This window comes from Canis lupus, chromosome 21 (assembly GCF_011100685.1).
Source record: "Canis lupus familiaris isolate Mischka breed German Shepherd chromosome 21, alternate assembly UU_Cfam_GSD_1.0, whole genome shotgun sequence".
Lineage (NCBI taxonomy): Eukaryota > Metazoa > Chordata > Mammalia > Carnivora > Canidae > Canis > Canis lupus.
The window spans coordinates 6,800,252-6,820,662 of NC_049242.1; the positions used below are offsets into that span (position 1 = coordinate 6,800,252).

The 20,411-nt window shown below is 36.3% G+C and overlaps 1 protein-coding gene across 1 annotated transcript in view; it reads right to left on the bottom strand.

Moving 5' to 3' along the window:
* Positions 1-444: 444 nt before the first annotated feature.
* HEPHL1 (hephaestin like 1) overlaps positions 445-20,411 on the bottom strand; it is a 93,401-nt gene continuing 73,434 nt past the window's right edge. The window contains exons 16-20 of the mRNA XM_038568301.1: positions 10,140-10,362; positions 8,527-8,666; positions 3,059-3,221; positions 2,529-2,600; positions 445-2,434 (exon numbers count right to left, since the gene is read on the bottom strand). Of these exons, the coding sequence (XP_038424229.1) occupies positions 2,232-2,434; positions 2,529-2,600; positions 3,059-3,221; positions 8,527-8,666; positions 10,140-10,362 (801 nt within the window). The 3' untranslated portion in view covers positions 445-2,231. The remainder of the gene's footprint in view (positions 2,435-2,528; positions 2,601-3,058; positions 3,222-8,526; positions 8,667-10,139; positions 10,363-20,411) is intronic.

Sequence of the window (20,411 nt, forward strand, 5' to 3'; positions counted from 1 at the left end):
ACCCTAGGATCATGACCTGAGCTGAAGGCAGATGCTCAACCACTGAGCCACCCAGATGTCTCTATTTGTTTGCTAATGGTGGGTACCACTGATATCCTTGAGAAAGCAAGAAGAGATAAAGTCCAGAGCCAAGTAAGAGACCCACCTACTAGGAATAGGGACACCTCTTCCATTGTAACAGGCGATGTATCTAAATGTAATTGATTTTCTTAAAGGACTGAAGCAAGGAAAGGAGTATGGTACATTTGAGGAAACAATATTCAAGGAGAGTCCTATCATTTGCAGAGATGTAGTTATTTTGTTTCATTTCCTTTAGCAGGTATAGCTAGGATAGTTGCTAAATATCTAAAAGACAAGTCTCCTTTAAGGAACCCCTTGCCCTAGGTCTAGTGATCCATAATATTTAGTGAAAAAAAAAAAAAAAAAAAAACGCAAACTGCCATCTTATGATCTTTGAAACTTTATTAAAAAGAGAAATGGTATAATCAAACTACTTTATGGTTTCATTTCATTAAAAAAATAGACTAAGAGAAAAGGAAAAAACTGAATAATTTGTTGTCTAGGTGAGTTATAAATAAGGCATTTATCACAATTATTACTATGAAATTATACAGCCTACACATGCATGAAAACTGTAGAGCACATACTACAAAATCACATTATCAGTGGCAAGCAGGCTGGAATTCAAAATCTTTTGGGTACACTGTTCAATATGACATTCAAGCAAACTAAGAACAGAACTATTAGCATTGGCATCCTGTTTTATGTAAGAGTACAACTTTTATCAAATTACTCGTTTCCCCTCACCAAGATGAAGATGAGAAAGTATGAAAGGTCCCTCCACCAGAGTATTTTTTTAGGTCCTAGTTGTTCACCTGGACATCCAAATGAATCTGCTAAGGCAAATGTACTGATATCACTCATCTGGCATTGACATTGGCATCGCAGGGCATCTTGCCCTGAGCTAAGGGCAATTTCTCAGTCTAGTAATAAGCAAAGTTGCTTTTATCTATCTTAACCTAACGTTTAGGCATACATACAGAGTATGGATCGCCTTGTAATGGGTTGAGTTTAGTTGTCCGATATTTTATTTTTACACGTGAGCCTTGAAAACTGTAATGTATATCTTCAAAGCCAATTTAATGATTTAAAAGCTTTTTTCTAGGTTTTTCTTTTTTCTTTTTTTCTCCTCCCATAAAGAGCTGTCTTTAAGAAGCATGGAATCAAGAATTTTGTGAGATCTCTTCTCCCAACCAGTCACATGATGAGACTGTTTTTATCTCCTTGAAGATGCAGACTTTGGAAATATCCTGCTAGGTGAGGTGAAAAATAAGACTCAGGGCTCAAGTCCAGACTCGCCTCCTACAAACTTTCCTTCCCACGTTGAAGCTCCCACTAAACTTTTAGGGAGTCTCTGCCTCACAGTGGGAGAACTTAGCCTGCTCTTTTATAGCTTCCAGCCCTCCACATCCTGAAATACAAATACAAATTTTCTAGGTGACTTTGGAAAACAGCAACAACAACAACAACAACAACAAACGTTGCCATGGAAACATTGTGAAAACATAACATGAAGTGAGTTGTAAGCATTAAAGCACCTCTACAGGTTTGCATAAAAATAGCAGCAATCTTTTTTTAAATGCTGATAACTTTGCCTTCTATGGCAAACAGTGCACAGGCTATTTGTATTCAAGTGGAAAAGGCCAAGAAAGCTGACTGAAGCCTCCAACAACTTCATTTGATCAAATTTTATCAGCAGATACTAATTTCGACATTTCCATGAACTCCTCAGAAAGTTATTTTCTCTGGAGCGACTAAGGGAAACATCTTACACAACTGTGTTGAAGAGTCAGCAACATTCCAGTTAGGTGTCTGAGGCAGTGTAACTCTTTCCCAAAGCCGTCCATCTAGGAATGTGGATGATTGGTTAAGGAAGCACCCACCGTCTAATCTGAGAATTATGAAACATGGAAAATAAAGATATCTTTCAGAGGTTTTCCCCGTGTCAGCAAATTCATTCAGAAAACATACTGTGTTTTCTCAGTCACACCTGTTCTTCTTTCTGTATGTTATACCTGAGGATTATTCACAGCCCATTGAAAAATAAATAAGTAAAAGCAAATTGCTTTGATTGTATTCTGGAGGATCAGAGCCTGATCCAAGATATAATGTAAACCTTTCTTGATTAACGATGCCTTGTCCAGTTTCACTGCTAAGGAAGACCAGTTGGTTCACAGAGCATCTGTGGGGAGTGCGCAGGACTGAACTTGCCGATATGCAACCTGCTTCTTTGCAGAGTGCAATCTGAGGGAAAGAATCACCGTGGAGATAAGGAAGAGGAGTCCAATGACGAAGAGGATGACCAAGGCTGCTTTTGCTCCCCTAGGATGCAGATTCTTGCCAAAGAAATAGAGCTGCTCCTTGCCGGGTTCTTCTGTGGAAAGAAGAGTGAGGTGTCAGTCCTCTGCCTTTTCCTAGGGAGTGAACATTGACTATTCACTTGTGGGATTCAGGGAGGGTATCATTACCATTGGAGGGCACTGTGGCTGGGGGGGACGCTCCTCCAGATGGAGACTTGGTAGAGTAAGGGATCCTGTTGTCTGGACAAGGAAGACAAGTTGATTGTTTTATAAACAACAGAAGTAGATTCTTTTCATGACATGAGGTATTTCAAGAGTCGCGTCATTTTACCAATGAGGACTTTATCCCATTTGTATCTGCAGGTCTTTCTTAAATTCTCACTGTTCTACTTCATACCAGTACACATGCTGTCCTTACCCCATCTACCTTTCAAGCTTCTACTCACCCATTAAGATCCATCTGAAGCATTATAGCCTCTAGAATGTTTGCTCATATCCCACACTGTTAATCATTACCTCCTACTGCTGCCACTGAGCCCTGTACTCTGCACTCTGTTGGCTTGTATCATATTCTATTACAGTTACTACTTACATGTCTGTCTCTCTTGCTTGACCCTGAGCCCTTGGGGGCTCTTGTGCCTACAGGGCCTACAGGAAGCCTGGTGCTATCACCCATCATCACTGACAGAAAACAGTACCTATGTTCCGAAGGACTGTGTAGGTTGTCTCCATGCCAGCATGGATGTGGTCAGACACATGACAGTGTATCAGCCATGTTCCTGGGTGATCTGCAAACAGCTCAATGGTTTGGAATGTCCCAGGAAAGAGATCGTACACATCTTCTCGGTAAGATTTATCTATCTGCAGAAAGAAGGTAATAATGATAAGAGCAGAAACCAATAAAACTGGGGACAGAAAAATAATAGAGATAAATCAAAGAAAACAAAAGCTAGTTCTTTGAACAGGTCAATAAGATCGATAAATCTGGTGGTACCATCCTCTACAATGGCCCCCAATGATCCCTGCCTCCTGCTATTCATAACCTTTGGAGTCCCCTTCTACATTGAGAGTTGATCTGTGAGACCAATAGCATATAGCAGAAGTGATGGCATGCTACTTCCGAAAGACTTAGACCCTCTCTCTTGCTCTCTTTTTTTGGAATATTCGTCCTGGTAGAAGTCAGCTTCTTTTTTTTTTTATTTTTTTAACTTTTATTTATTTATGATAGTCATACAGAGAGAGAGAGAGGCAGAAACATAGGCAGAGGGAGAAGCAGGCTCCATGCACCGGGAGCCCGACGTGGGATTCGATCCCGGGTCTCCAGGATCGCGCCCTGGGCCAAAGGCAGGCGCCAAACCGCTGCGCCACCCAGGGATCCCGAGAAGTCAGCTTCTATGCCATACCCATGTGGTGAAGAACTGAAGCCTTCATTTAACAGCCCTGTGAATGATTTTGGACGTGATTCTCCAGCCCTAGTCAAACGTGATGACTACAGCTCCACCTGACATCTTGATTGCAGCCTCCTGAGAAATGCTGAGTCAGAACCAACGAGCTAAACTACTCCCAGATTTTTGACCCTGAGAAATTGTGAGTTAGTGTTGGTTGTTTTAGGCAACTAAGTGTAGGGGTAATTTGTTATAAAGCAATAAATAACTAATACAAACCTCTAGACAAACTGACCAAGAAAAAAAAAAGACACAAATTACAAATATTAGGAATTAAAGAGGGGACATCACTATAGACCTTATAGATGTTGAAAAGGATAATAAAGGAATATTTTTAATAACTGTGAATTCTACAACTTAGATGGTATGGACTCACTCCTTAAGATGAAAACTACCTAAGATCACTATTCAGGTTACTATTAAAGAAAATGGAATTATATTAAGACTTTCTGACAAATTAAAACTCTGGGTCCAGATGGCTTCTTTGGCAAATTCTACAACATTTAAAGAAGAAATGATACCATCAAAGAAGGACAATCCTCATGTGGTTTCACTCATACGTGAGATATAAGAAATAGTGAAAGGGATTATAAGGGAAAGAAGGGTAACTGAGTGGGGAAAAATTAGAGAGGGAGACAAACCATGAGAGACTAACTCTGGGCAACAAAGGGTTGCAGAAGGGGAGGTAGGTGGGGGGATGGGGTAACTGGTGACAGGCACTAAGGAGGGCACTTGATGTGATGAGCACTGGGTGTTATAGTATATGTTGGCAAATTGTATTTAAATTTAAAATAAAGATACTATTGAAAAGAAGAAATGATACTAATATTAAAACAAACCCTTCCAAAAGATAGAAGAGGATAGACCACTTCCAAACTCATCTTATGAGGCTGACATTACCCTGATACCCAAATCATACAAAGACTTAATGAGAAGAGAAAGCTACAACCAATATTCCTCATGAAAATAATTGTAAAACCCTTTAAAAAATACTAGCAAATTGAATCTAGCAATACATAAAAAGCATAATGCATTATGACAGAGTAAGATTTATCCTGAGATTGAAAATTGGTTCAATATTTGAAAATCAAACTATGGGGATGTCTGGGTGGCTCATTTGGTTGAGCATCTGCCTTTGGCTCAGGTCATGATCTCAGGAGTCCTAGGATTAAGCCCCACATTGGGCTTCTAGCTCAGTGGGAGTCTTCTTCTATGCTCCTATGCCCATCCCCCCTATTTATGCTCATGCTCTCTCTCAAGTAAGTTTTTTTTAAAAAAAGAAAATCAATCTATGTAAATCATCAGTTTACTAAAGAAAATCATCCAAAAACTAAAGAAGAAAAATGTGTTCATCCCAATAGATGCAGACAAAGAATTTGATAGAATTTAACATCTGTTCATGATTAAAACCATCAGCAAACTAAGAGTGGAAACTTCTTCCACTTATTAATAGGATCTACAAAAAAACTACAGCTAACTTTATATTCAGTGATAAATAACTGAATGCTTTCCACCCTAAGACTAAGGCAAGGATATTCATTTTCACCATTCATATTTAAGAATTATACTAGAAGTCCCAGCCACTGCACTAAGGCAAGAAAAAGAAATAAAAGACATACAGATTGAAAATAAAGAAATAAAATCATCTCAATTCACAGAAAAGAAGATTGTCTATGTAGGAAACCATCACCCAAAATCCATAAAAAAGCTACTAGAACTATTTATCAGAGTTGTAGGATATAAGATTAATTATATAAAAAATCAATTATATTTCTATATATTGGCGATGAACAATTAGAAATTGAAATAAAGTCTATCACCAAAACCTATGATATTACTTAGGTAATAATCCAACAAAATATATACAAGCCCTGTATGCTGAAACTACAAAATACTGATGACAGAAACAAAGAAGATCTGCATAAATAGAGAGGTATATCATGTTCATGAATTGGAAGACTTAATATTGTTAAGATATCAATTGTCCTCAAACCCATGTACAGATTCCAAGCAATTCCAATCAAAATCCTACAGGAATTTTTAATAGAAATTAACAAGCCATTTCTAAAATTTATATGGGAAGGCAAAGATCTGGAATAGCTAAGACAATCTTTGCTTGATTTAAACACTTACTCTCACACTAAAGTAATCAAGACAGGATGGTATTCAAAAAAGGACAGATACATAGATCAATGTAACAGAATAGACATCCAAGAGATAGACCACCTTATATATGATCAATATGATTTTGACACAGGGGGAGAAAGAATAGTCTTTTCAATGAATGGTATTGGAATGACTGGACACCCATATGTAAGAAATAAACCTTGAACCATATAAAAAAGTTAAAATGGATCAGAGGCCTAAATATAACACCTAAAACTATAAAACTGCTAGAAGAAAATCCTTGTGACCTTAAGTTAGGCAAAAATTTACTTTCACACCAAAAGCATGATGCACAAAAGAAAAAAATGATAAACTATACTTCATTAGAATTTTCTATTCTTTGGAAGATAACATTAAAGGAATAAAAAAGATGAGCCACAGACTGGGAACAAATATTTGCAATCACATAGCTGGCAAACTATTCGTATGTAGAAAGCCCACAAACTCAAAGATAAGGATATAAATAACAAAATTTAAAAATGGACATAAAATTTGGACACTTCACCAAAGAAGATTTACAGATGGCAGATGGTAAATAAGCACATGAGAAGATGCTCTTTATATCATTAGCCATTTGGAAAATGTATACAAAAAACAATGAGCTACCGGTACACTTAATAAGATGGCAAAGAAAAAAATAAAATAAAAATGGAAGATACCAAGTGTTGATGTGGGTGTGGAACAGGTGATGCTCTTATATTTTTCTGGTGGGAATGCAAAAATGATACTGTCTCTGTGGAAAATATTTTGGCAGTTTCTTAAAAAGTTAAGCATATACTTATCACATGGTCTGGCAATCCAACCCCTTAGGTATTTTCTCAAGGGAAATGAAAACTTGTGTTCACAGGAAAATATGTCCACAATATTTATAATTTTATTTGTAATAACCAAAACCCAGAAAGAACCCACATATCCCTCAGTGGGAAAATGGATTAACAAACTGCAGTATATTCATACACTGGACTACTACTCAATAATCAAATGGATCAAAATACTGATACACACAAGATGGACACAATTCAAATGCCTATACTGAGTGAAACAAGCCCGTTTCAGAATGCTATAGATGGTATGATTCCATTTATACATTTCAAGAAAGGCAAATCTATAGAGAGAAAATATATCAATATAGCAAATATATATATCAGCATAAGGAAGTAGCTGACTGTAGAAAGTGCAACAAAGACATTTGAGGGAGTAATGTAGATGTTAATTAGCATTAATTATGCTACCATATGTGTTTTCCAAAACAGAACTGTACACTTATATAGAGGGACTTTTACTCAATGTCAATTGTACTTTAATTTTTAAAGTTTATAGATGTATACAAAATAATTGTATAGGTGTATAAGATAATTTTTACAGTTTTATTACATTTTATACATTTTTAATAGATTTTTAAAGATGTGAGTTGAAAAAGCCAAGTTCGGAAAAGCAGCATAGCCATTTAATATATAAAACTATAACCACTATAAGCTAGTACTTGGTGTCTTAAACTATGTTAAATAAATACACAGAGGGGAAATATTAGGTGTTTTATTAAAGTTACTATTTATTGCTGTATAGCTGGAAAAAAGAACAATGCAGTTATTTCCACTGCATTGGAATTCTTTTTTATTCTTTTTCCTTATAGGCTTCACTAAGCCTTTTGGGATGATGGCCTATTCATTCTTTCCTTCTTTCTTTTTAAAGATTTTCTTTATTTGAGAGAGAAAGAGAGCATGAGCAGGAGAAGTGCAGAGGCAGGAGAAGCAGACTCCCCACTGAGCACAGAGTCTGAAGTGGGGCTTAATCCTAGGACCCTAAGATCATGACCTGAGCTGAAGTCAAACCCTAACTGACTGAACCACCCAGGTGCTGCAGGATGATGGCCTATTTAGACCTTATACCTGGGATTCTGATTCCTCAGGACTGGTGTAGGGCCTGGCGATCTGTTTCTTAAACAGCTGGGTGATGCTGTACAGCCAGTACCACCCAGATAGCTTGCGGCTAGACAGGCAGAAGGCTATACATGGTCCAGCCCAACTCCGTAAGACAAAACAAAACAAAAGACAAAAAATAACGAACAACCACAAACAAACAAACAAACAAAAAAACAAAACAAGATAAAGTTTGAGAGCCCAAGCCAGAGCTCAAAGTATTTCCTTTACTGGATAGGGCTATTCTGATAGTTAATGACATAGAAAAGAAAGGGAAAAAACAAAAGTAAAAGAAAAAAAGTTTAAGAAAAAAGGAAAAACCAGTACATGTGCTTTCACATACAGTATTAACAGCATAATCCAGAGTGGTAAAAATTAGAATGATGAGTAGTCTGATGAGAATTCTGATGAGAAAATTCTCTTCTGAGGCTTGGAAAGTTTCTCACAAGCACAACAAAATATATGTACATATTAAGAAATATCAACTGGGGGAAGGGTATAATCACATTATTCTCTTCCACTTTCTAACATGAACCTCATAAGCCTTATTGCTAAAACCCATCTTTTTTCACAGTGAACATACATTGAATCTTTTAGTTCAAAAAGTCTTTTCCAAAGCATATTCCTTATACTTACCTTGAAAAGAAAACTCTCAGCATGATAATGGATGGTGTGTATGTCCACTTCACTTCCTATTCCCAACAGATACCAGTTTGTCATCGTATCTTCATTCATGATAAGGCCATGGAGATTCCCAAAAATCTTTCCATTGATAGCTAAGAAGGTGAAAAGAAAATATTCTTTATTAGTGGTCATTACTTAATCTGGTTTTAGAAATGATTCAAGATCTTTAGGTTACCAATATTTTCATCTACCTGATAAACACATAACAAACTTACACCAATGTCCCCACCATTCTAGACCCAAAATCCAGGTTAATAAGAAATCCTTATAAAAGCCAGAAAAAAGAAGTCACAGTTTATTTTTAAAAGCTACATTTTTGGTAGCAGTGTGTTTTGTTTGCTTGCTGGTTTGGCATGTTCTCTTTGTAGAGTGAGTTACAGGCTCATTTCTGAAGCAGCCATTATTTATACCATTCTGTAGACAAGTTAATGATGACACAGAGAATCAGGGTTATATAAATCAAAACTGAATGAATTAGAAGCTATTCCCTCAATATTTCACTTTCTGAGAACTAGTTTGGGGCAAGTTATTCAGTATGGCTGAATTGCCAAAAGAAGGAAAGCTTCACATGGGATGAGCCCATGCCCTTGCCATGACCAAAGCAAACTCAAACTCGGTGGACATGATGGGGACTCTCACTCTGCTTTCTTTTTTTTTTTTTTTTTAAGATTTAATTTACTTATTCATGAGAGAGAGAGAGAGAGAGAGAGAGAGAAAGGCAAAGACACAGGCAGAAGGAGAAGCAGGCTCCATGCAGGGAGCCTGACGTGGGACTTGATCCCAGGTCTCCAGGACCACACCCTGGGCTGAAGGCAGTGCTAAACCACTGAGCCACCCGGGCTGCCCTCACTCTGCTTTCTACTAACTTTTTATTCTGGTCATCATGCCACAATTAAATGAATTACATTTATTAAAAATAGAGAGCATACTAAGAAACTTTGGGGAGAGGGAAGCAAAATTGTAGGGGAAAGAGTAGCTGAATTAGAAATCAGCCAACATATTCCAATCAATGTTAACAATTAGCTAACTTTGTGACCTTGGGCAAGGCCTATCTTTTTGTATACTTTTGGTCAGAAGTAGATCTTGGTGAGAGAGTGCGAATGTGTCAATTAGAACATATTATTCCCACTTAGAAAAATTACCTTACATTACATAGAATTAAATAAATAACATAGACAATAACACATTAAAACAGAAATTTGGTGATGATAGTTCATGTCCCAGAGTCAGTTAAGCCAGGCTCTTAAATTTGATTAGCTAGATATATGGTGTATTCTTATAGAAATATACCAATAAGTCATATCATTCATTTTTAAATTAATTTAAATTAATTTGTGGTTTAGGGATCCCAGCCTTCAGAGATAGAGCTCCCCCAAGTTGCACTGGACCTTGCTGGCAGTCAACCAATGGCTTAGTTCATTCCCTCGGAAGGAAAGTTTTAGAGGACTTTCATTAGGCCACGTGCCCCTGTGACTGAGGAAGGGTTCAGAGGAGACTGGGACCTCCTACAGTTTAAGAATTTCTATGAGCTTATGTCAGCTTATGTTTTTAAACCTCTGATATACCATGCATTTTGTTGCTTTCTTCAAAATCGTCACTGCGCTTAAAATATCGTGGATCTTTATTGAGATACTTTTTAATATTGTCATCCAGATACCAGGATTCATTCTCATTAAATACCAAAAACAAGAGAACGAATTCATAATCAACATCGCTTCTTCTTCCCTTCTCATTCAACACTCCTTCTCTGCAAATAATCAGAGGACCCATCAAACCACTGTATGTATCCTGAAAGAAAAATAAACTGAATTAGATAAGCCTTTAAATAATTTAATAACACAGATTAAGTGCTAGTAAGAAAGTCATTATAAAAAGACTGTTGACCACAAAATAATAATTTTTTAGAAGATTTATTTATTCATTGGTGGGAGAGGAGCAGAGGGAGAGAGAGGGAGAGGAAGAGAGAGAAGCAGACTCCTCACTGAGCATCCCCTGTGCAGGGCTCAATCTCATGACCCTAAGATCACAACCTGAGTGAAAACCAAGAGTCAGCCACTTAACCGACTGCACCACCCAGGCACCCTTACCACAAAATAATTACTAAGAAGCCCTGAAGATGTAGGAATGTTCCTAAAAGTGAGCTACAGAGTCACTTCTTGCAGTACTGAATCTGTGTCCCTACCTCATCACGGAGTCTCCAGAGCACAGTCCAGTGGCTAGTACATAGAAGATGCTCAATAAATATTTCTTGAATAAATGAATGCTTATTTCTATTTTCCTGTTTGCTTTTCAAGTGAGACAATATATATACAGATGCTTATATTCCACTTTCTATGGGTAAAAGTGAACAAGGTAATTAGAAAATGATATAGGACTATGGATGACTTCCATGTCAAATTGTTCATCCCCAAGCTTTCTTCTGAAAGAAAATTCCTACATTTCCAACTGCTTATTTAGATATTCCACCTGAATGTGCATCCTGCAACAATTCAATCTGCTGAGCGTTTTTAAGTGGATTTTATTTCCCTCAAAACATGTCTTCTCCTGAACTCCCTATTTCTGTTAATAGCACTATGCTATTTTCTGTCATTTAGGTCAGAAAATGATTTCAGTGTTTAATCTTTCCCTTATCCTCACCTTGTCCTATCTGTTTGCTGTCAAATCTTGCATTTCTTTTCCCTTCACAATGCCTCTTCATTCTGTGACTTTCTTTCCATTCCATTTGCCAGACATCTAGTGTAGGATCTTACTGCCTTACCCTGGACTAGAAATTGGCTCCTCTCTGGTCTCTGGCTTACCTTACCTCCAGCCTATCCTTTTGACTACCATCAGATTAATCTCATCACTCCCATTCCAGCACTCTTCAGTGACTTCCTAGTGATATTCTTGATGGATAAAATACAAATCCTAGATAGTTCCTTAAGCCCCTCATGTGCTCCCCCAATGGATTTTTCTAGCTTAAGCTCCCCAAACTGCTTTCCTTTTGTACCTTATATGATAATCAGAAGGATGCTCAACATTTACTAGCAGTGTTCTCTCTTCTTAGACTCTCTTCTAAATGCCTCCTATATAGCCCTGTACTCCTATTGAACTCACCAGATGCTGAGTTGTTTTATAATTATGGGTGTGCACATGTATTATTTTCCCCAAAGATGATACATTCCTTCAAAACAATATTTACATTACTTTATATCACTCATAGAACTTGGTAGGGTCATTTATACATATTACAAGTGCTCAATAAATATTTATTGGGGTGTATAAAGAAATAAACAAATGCAGGTTGCTCATAATTCCAGTACATAACTTTATTTTTTCAAATGTCTTGTATTCCTCCCCTGAACCCTTGCACTGTCCAATACAACTCAAGGATGTTAACACAGCATCTAATATTTAAGAGGAAATTAGATAATCCTTCACCTTTTTTTAAATGATAGGTAATGTTTATATTATATATCAGATATGACTTTAGTTTGGATTTTGATTTATGACATATAATTAGAGACTAGTTGTTTTACATACACATATCTGACTCAAATTCAATATTGAATCTTTAATTGCTAAGTAAAATTAGTCTATTTGCCACTCAAATAGTTTGTAGTTTCAGTTATTATGTTTGGGGTCTGCTTTCTTTCCTGAGTCTGAATAGTAATGGTAGTGCTTTAAAAATCATAGAATTCACACATCAAAAACCATGATATAAGTTACATTAAAATATACTTTTTCTTTGTTTTATGATTATCTATTTACATATTCTCTTTTGCTTTCAGCTATCTTGTAAATTCTAAATTCGATTACTGAAACTTTGCGATTTTATCTGGGTTTTTAAAACACATACTTTAGATTGAGGGTCAGCAAACTTTTTTTGGTAAAGCACCAGAGAGTAAATATTTTTTCTTTGTTGGCCATACTGTTTCTGTCACGACTACTGTTAACAAAGAGATGATAGACTCCAAATGGAGTCACTAATGCTAAGCCTATGTCACCAAAACGAGACTTAATATCTAACTTAATTATAGTTTCAACTTCTCCCAGGAGTGGAATCTTAATCTGGAGTTACCTGGAGTTACCTGGTTATCACTAGTGAGATAATCTGCCTCATAGACCTCTGCTATCCCCTAAAGGAAGGTGACCTTGCCACAAACAATCCATTTTTTACTAATAACTTTCTTTTTCCACCCCCCTTCTGCTACAAAAGTCTTCCATATGGAAGCTCTCTTCCATTAAAGCTCTCTTCTATCTGCTAGGTGGGATGCCGCTTGATTCATGAGTAATTGAATAAAGCCTGAAGGACCCGAAAATGTACTCAGTTGAGTTTTTTTTTTTTAAGATTTTATTTATTTATTCACAAGAGACACACACACGGAGAGAGGCAGAGACATAGGCAGAGGAGGAGAAGCAGGCTCCATGCAGGCAGCCCGATGTAGGACTCGATCCTAGGACTCCAGGATCACACCCTGAGCTGAAGGCAGATGCTCAACCACTGAGTCACCCAGGTGCCCCGAGTTTTGTTTTTTAAGAGAATTGGTATCAGTGATGGAATCCAAAGGACATTCCTGATGGCTTTAGGGACAATGAGAAACACAGGCATGATACCGGCAGACCCTTTGAATTCTCTTTCTTGCTGTTTCTGAGGGCTGTGGGTAAGCTTTTCTTGGGTTCGGAGCTCTACTCTTTGTGTCAAGCTCTCAATCTAATTAGCTTTCCATAGTTCCCCATTTGATTGGAATCCCCAACCTTTGATTCAGTCCTCAGATTCCACATAGGGAACTGCTACTGGCTGGAGTCAAACAGGATCTGACTTAAAACCTGGACTCGGTCCAAAATAGATTTTTATTTAACTTTTTTTGTGTAAGTAAAGGCCATTGTTAAGCCAAAAGCTGCAAAATTGGTGGGCATGGGCTGAGCATTTAAAAGCTATTAGGGCATCTGCTATACCTGACTTTAAGACTTTAAGAATAGGTTGGACATGGAATGGGTTAGATTGACACTAGGTCACTCACCAACTTCAAGAAAATGTGTGTAACAAGGCACACTGTAAAACACTACATAATCCCCAACCCAGTAGCACATCCCCCTAAGTATTAGTTTGGCTCCAAGAGACCCAAGGGTTTAGCTTTAAAAGAAAAAAATCCTCAAATTCCAAAGAGTTGAGCATGCCCCCTTTTGGCACATCTGCTTATTTTATGTCTTAGAACTATGGTCCTAGAAGCTGTAAATAGTACCCAAATCGCAAAATCTAACTAAAGACAACCTAGAATTGCAATGGTCATTATGGGGAACATTCCAATGATACAAGATTTTTTATTTAAGAAGTGCACTTACAAACAAGGCTTTCCAAATCAAGCAAACAAAATGGGATGACTATTTAAACTGTCATGTAAAAACTTCCAAAAAGCTTTAAGATTCCAAAATAACTTCATTAAAAGTTTCCTCACAAAAGGCTAATGAAAAATTAAAGATGCAGAAGGTATCTAAAACAATACCAAGGCCTTCCTCATCACACTCTCCTAGGGGTCCATCATCAAAACTCTGGCCTAGAAATTGATGTCTCATTTTTAATCAACTGGGACATAAGGAGAAAGACTGTCCTCAAAGGTTTTGTGCATATCCTTCAATATTAACTCAAATGCCCCCATATCTACCTTCAGAGGAGGGTCCCCTATGGCCCCCTCCCAGAGTTGACAAGACTCTGATGGATTTTATGTATTGCTGTGTTATTTATTCCCTTTAAAAGACCAGGGGAAACGAAAATTAAAATGAATTTAAAACCTTGCCAAATTCCAGTAGATAAAGGCTCTCTCTGTAGGAGCCTGCAGAGAGGGATCCTGAGAAAACTACCAGAAGCCAGAGAAGGGTAAGAATCCTTACCAGAGTCAGCTTTCCTGAACCTCTGTCTGTAGTGTCCAGTCAAGTGAGGAAAATAAACTTCATGTATCCTTTCCTTTCCAAATCCATACCTATTGGTTATTGATCATTTCTTTCCCAGGGATAGCTATTGCCTACTCACTTGCCTTGTTTTATGTCCTAAGAATTTGGCTTTCCACCTGCCTGGGACGTGCAGGTTGTCATTTCTTTCTGTTGGCAGTCTTTGGGTATGACTTTGGATCTTAGGAAAGTAGTAACATTTTTACCCTCTTTCAGGGACTGTTTTTTATATACGGGGTGGGGGGAGGTATCAATACTGCCAGAGATATTCTCATGGCTAAAAACTGACAAAATATTTACAAGAATTTTTTTTTTTTTACAAGAATTTTTAAAGTAGTTCTGTGGTGGGAGGTTGGCCAAATTGGAAGCTGATATTCAGAGCCTGGTAGAACCATTTTTTAGGTCTCCTTCCCCAAGCAAAAATAAAACTATGTATCCAGAGGGAAAGAAAAACATCTCAAACATTTGTAGAAGGATTTACTAAAACATTCCAGAGACAAACAGCTCTAAATCCAGGACACAGAAATCTTTTGATTTTCATCTTACTTGGAAATCCTCTCCTGATATATATTTTAAAAAGCAAATTGAAGATAATGATGTTAGGTGAGTAAATCAGCCTCTTGGTATTATTTAGGCTGCAATCCAATTCTTAGAGGAATTACAGCAACTACCTTTATCTCACATACCTTGACAAAACCAAAAATGCAGCTCTGGAAACAATTCAGAATCTACCTATTCTATTTACCACTCCCTCAAACCTCCCCTATTAATTGCAAAAGCCTTGTAAATATTGTAAAAATTCTAGCCTTAGGAAACAAATGTATTTTTGGAAGACCTTGCATTCTTTCCCTGTGCCTTTGAGATTGTAAATATTTTACGCCGTTCACTAGGAACTCTTATCTAGCCATCTCCTTGAAATACAAACTTCATGGAGGTAATTCTTATCAAAGAAAAACAAGGAGGTGAAGACTTTCTTTGGAACTTGGGCAAATGAAAAATCATAATTGTCTTCTCCACAAATATTAATAAAAAACTTTGACCATCCTAATAGGTAACTTTAACTTCTTCCATCTACCAGAAACAGGATTTGGATCCAACTTCTTTTATACTAGTGGATTTTGTATTATTGTGCTTGAATCATTGCAAAATATTAGAACAGAATCTGTAAGGTCTCTCTCTCTCTCTCTCTCTCTCTCTCTGTGTGTGTGTGTGTGTGTGTGTGTGTGATAGATGTGTGATATTTTCTACCTGGGGATGGTATTGCCAAAATAAATTTGTAAAAGAGCTCTAACTGACTTATAGAAAATTAAGTACTTACATGAATTAAGTATTTATAAAATTCTCAAAAATACAATAGAAGCTAACCCAATTGCTTTTTGGGTTTATGTGATCTGGAAAAATATTCAGTATTAAAGCTAATTTAAGTCTGATGGCTTAATTAAAAAATGTACATGTCTTTAGAATTATGTAATGCAAACCTACTTTGCATTATCCAACTTTTATTCTACCTGGCTTTATTGGTCAAATAAGTCATATTACCGCTGTTAAAAATTTTGTCAGCAAGAAAAATAACTTTTATGATGAAGTTTTTATAATTAATCTAAACATAATTGTTGAAAACAAGTGAATTAATTAGATGTAACTGGACTTAGAGTTTTTAGGTGAACTTTTTTTAATGTTTGAGGTTTTTATTTAAATTCTAGTTAGTTAATATACAGTGTAATACTAGTTTCAGGAGCAGAATTAAGTGATTCATCACTTACACATAATACCCAGTGCTCATCACAAGTGCCCTCCTTAATAAACCCTCACCATCTAACCCATCACCTCCACTTCCCTCCATCAGTCCTCAGTTTGTTCTCTTACGGTTGGCTTCCCTCTGTCTTTATCCTCCTTCCCCTTTGTTCATCTCTTTTGTTTCTTAAATTCCACATATGAGTGAAATCATATGATATTTGTCTTTCTCTGACTGACTTATTTCCCTTAACATAATACTCTCTAACTCCATCCACATCATTACATATGACAAGATTTCATTCTTTTTGATGACTGAGTAATATTCCATTACACACACACACATCATTTATTCTTCATTAATCAATCAATGGAAACTTGAGCTTGGCTCAAGTTTGGCTATTGTTGATCATGGTGCTATGAACATCAGGGTGCATGCACCCCTTTGAATTTATATTTTTATATCCTTTGGGTAAATACCTAGTAGCGCAATTGCTGGATCCTAGGGTAGTTCTATTTTTAACTTTTTAAGGAACTTCCATCTTGTTTTCCAGAGTGACTGTACCAGTTTGCATTCCCACCAACAGTGTAAAAAGGTTTCCCTTTTTATTCATCCTTGCCAACATCTGTGGTTTCCTGTGTTGTTAATTTTAACCATTCTGACAGGTAGTGAGGTGGAATCTTATTGTGGTTTTGATTTGTATTCCCTGATGATGAGTGATGTTGAGCATCTTTTCATGTTTCTGTTGGCCATCTGGATATCTTTTATGGAAAAATGTCTATTCATGTCTTCTGAGCATTTCTTAACTAGATTATTTAATTTTGGGGTGTTAGGTTATATAAGCTTTTATATATATTTTGGGTATAACCCAGAGATGTCAATTTGCAAATATCTTCTATTCTGTTGGTTGCCTTTTAAAGGTTTTATTGATTATTTCCTTTGCTGTGCAGATTTTTTTAAAAGAGATTTTTAAAATTAATCAATTAATTTATATATGTAAGAGGATGGTGGGGCCAGAGGGAGAGAGAGAATCTCAAGCAGACTCTGTGCTGAACAAAGAACCTGATTTTGGGGGGGGTAGATCTCACGACCTTGAGATCATGACCTGATCCAAAATCAAGAGTCAGATGCTTAACCAACTAAGCTACCTAGGCACCCCCAGAAGCTTTTTATCTTAATGAAATCCCAATAGTTCGTTTTTGCTTTTGTTTCCCTTGCCTCCAGAGATGAATCTAGTAAGAAGTTGCTACAATGTCAAAGAGGCTGCTGCCTGTGTTCTCCTCTAGGATTTTGGTGGTTGTCTCATTTTCATCCATTTTGAATTTATTTTGTATATGATGTAATAAAGTTTCCAGTTTTATTTTTATCACTGTCCAGTTTTCCCAACACCATTTGTTGAAGAGACTGTCTTTTTTCCACTAGATATTCTTTCCTTGTCAGAGATTAGTTGACCATATAGTTGTGGGTTCATTTGTGTATTTTTATTCCATCCTCTGATCTATGTGTCTATATTTGTGCCAGTACCATACTGTCTTAATGATCACAGCTTTGTAATATAGCTTGAAGTCTGGAATTGTGATACCTCCAGGTTTGCTCTTCTTTTTCAAATTTTCTTTGGCTATTCAGGGCCTTTGTGGTTTCATACCTTCAACAATAATGGTATTTTACGGAATGTCTACTTAAATAGTCTTTCCACATCTTTTTGGTAACTTAAAACCTTTGAGTTTTGCTAAGTGAAATGAAATGATAAATAGTAATTTAATATCTAGATCATTTCCAGATAAGATAAAATACTGAAATGCTAATTACTGAACATGGGTTTACTTACTTTTTTTTTTTTTAATTTCTCATTACCAGGAAATTTGAGACATTTGGGTCTATTAGTAAACAAGTTTTATGCCACATGAAAAATTTACTGTGAGGAAGAACATATTTCCACAAATCATAAAATGTATGTATAAATTTGGCAAACCACAATGCTAGTGTAGAAGACAGTTAACAATTGTTTGCTTTTTAAATTTTTTCACTAGGAATTAAGGTGTTAAAAATTCAATATATATGCAGGATGCCTGCGTGGCTCAGCAGTTGAGTGCCTGCCTTTGGCCCAGGGCATGATCCCGGGGTCCTGGGATAGAGTCCCCCATCAGTCTCCCTGCATGGAGCCTGCTTCTCCCTCTGCCTGTGTCTCTGCCTCTGTGTGTGTCTTTCATGAATAAATAAATAAAATATTTTTAAAAATTCAATATATGCAAGCTTCTAGAAACAATAAGGGACACAACTCTGTTTGCAAGGAAACTAGACTGTGTGTTTTTTATAAAAGAAGGTCTGAGAAATGGGGATACATTTTGTTGAGAGAAAAGAAAGTAATTTTGCCCTAGGTGGTGCTGGTTATTTCAAACTAGGATGAGGAAAAACAAGGACAAAATTTGGAGGTAAGAAAGGAAGTTGTAGAAGGTTTGTAAGAAGGAATTTTGGGAAAGAAATTTTATGTGGGTAAAGCTGGCTAAGACTATAATAAATTTAAATTTAAAAATATTTTAATAGTGAGAGTACATTGATATATGGGAAATATGATATATAATATATGATATATGGGAAATTCCACTGGCCTCATGGAATGAATTTGGAAGTTTTCCTTCCACTTTTATTTTTGGAATAGCTTGAGAAGAATAGATATTAATTCTTATTTAAATGTATCATAGAATTTACCTGTGAAGTAATCTGATCCTCAACTCTTGTTTGTGGGAGTATTTTGATTACTGATTCAATTTCATTACCAACAATTGGTCTGTTAAAATTTGCTATTTTTTCCTGATTTAGTTTTTGAATATTTTGTTTGTTTGTTTTATTGCTTTTATTTTTTTTTTCAGTTTTTGAATATTATATGTTTCTGGGAACTTATCCATTTCTTCTAGGTCATCCAATTTGTTCAATAATTTTTCATAAATTCTCATGTAATCCTTTATAGTTCTGTGGTGTCAGTGTTTATTTCTCCTTTTTCATTTCTGATTTTTATTTGAGTCCTCTCTCTTTTTTTCTTAATGTGTCTAAAGGTTTATCAATTTTGTTGATCTTTTCAAAGAACCAGCTCAAGGGTTTGTTGATTTTGTCTACTGTATTTTTTAATCTATTTTTTTTTTAGTCTCTGTTTCACTTCTTTCTGCTCTGACCTTTATTATTTCTTTTCTTCTACTATTGTTGGGCCCTGTTCTTCATTTTCTAGCTCCTGTAGCTGTACGCTAGATTATTTGAGATTTATCTTGCTTCTTGAGGTATTGCCATAAACTTCTCTCTTAAAACTGCTATGGCTGCATCCCAAAGATTTGGGACCATTGTATTTTCATTTTCTTTTGTCTCCATGTATTGTTTCTGTTTTCCCTTTGATTTCTTGATGGACCCATTTATCGTTTGGTAGCATGTTGTTTAGCCTCTTTTCAGGATTTTTTCCTGTTCTTGGCTTCTAGTTTCATATAGTTGTGGTCAGAAAGGATGCTTGATATGATTTCAATCTTCTTAAATTTATTGAGACAAGTTTTGTGGCCTAACGTGATCTGTCCTGGAAAATGTTCCATGTGCACTTGAAAAGAATGTGTATTCTGCTGTTTGGGGATGAAATGTTCTGTATATATCAGTTAGGTCAAAGCCATTGTTTCCTTGTTGATTTTCTGTCTGGATCTATCCATTCTTTTAAGTCCCCTACTATTATTGTATTATGTCAATTTCTCCTTTTATGTCTGTTGCTTTATTTATTTAGGTACTCTATGTTGGGTGCATAGATATTTACAATTATTTTATCCTCTTGTTGTTTCCTTTATCATTGTGTAATGCCTTTCTTTGCCTCTTGCCATAGCCTTTCTTTTAAAGTCTATATGTCTGATATAAGTATTGCTACCCTGCCCTTTTTTTTCACTTCCGTTTGCTTGTTATATTTTTCTAGCTCTTTGTTTTCAGTCTGTATGTATCTTTATATGTGAAGTGAATGTCTTATATGTAGCACATAGATGGGTCCTGCATTTTTAACCATTCAGTCACCCTATGTCTTTTAATTGTAGCATTTGTTACATTTATATTTGAAGTATTATTGATAGTATATATTTATTGCCCTTTTGTTAATTGTCTTCTGCTTGTTTTTAGGATTTTCTCTATTCTTTCTTCTCTTGCTCTCTTCCCTTGC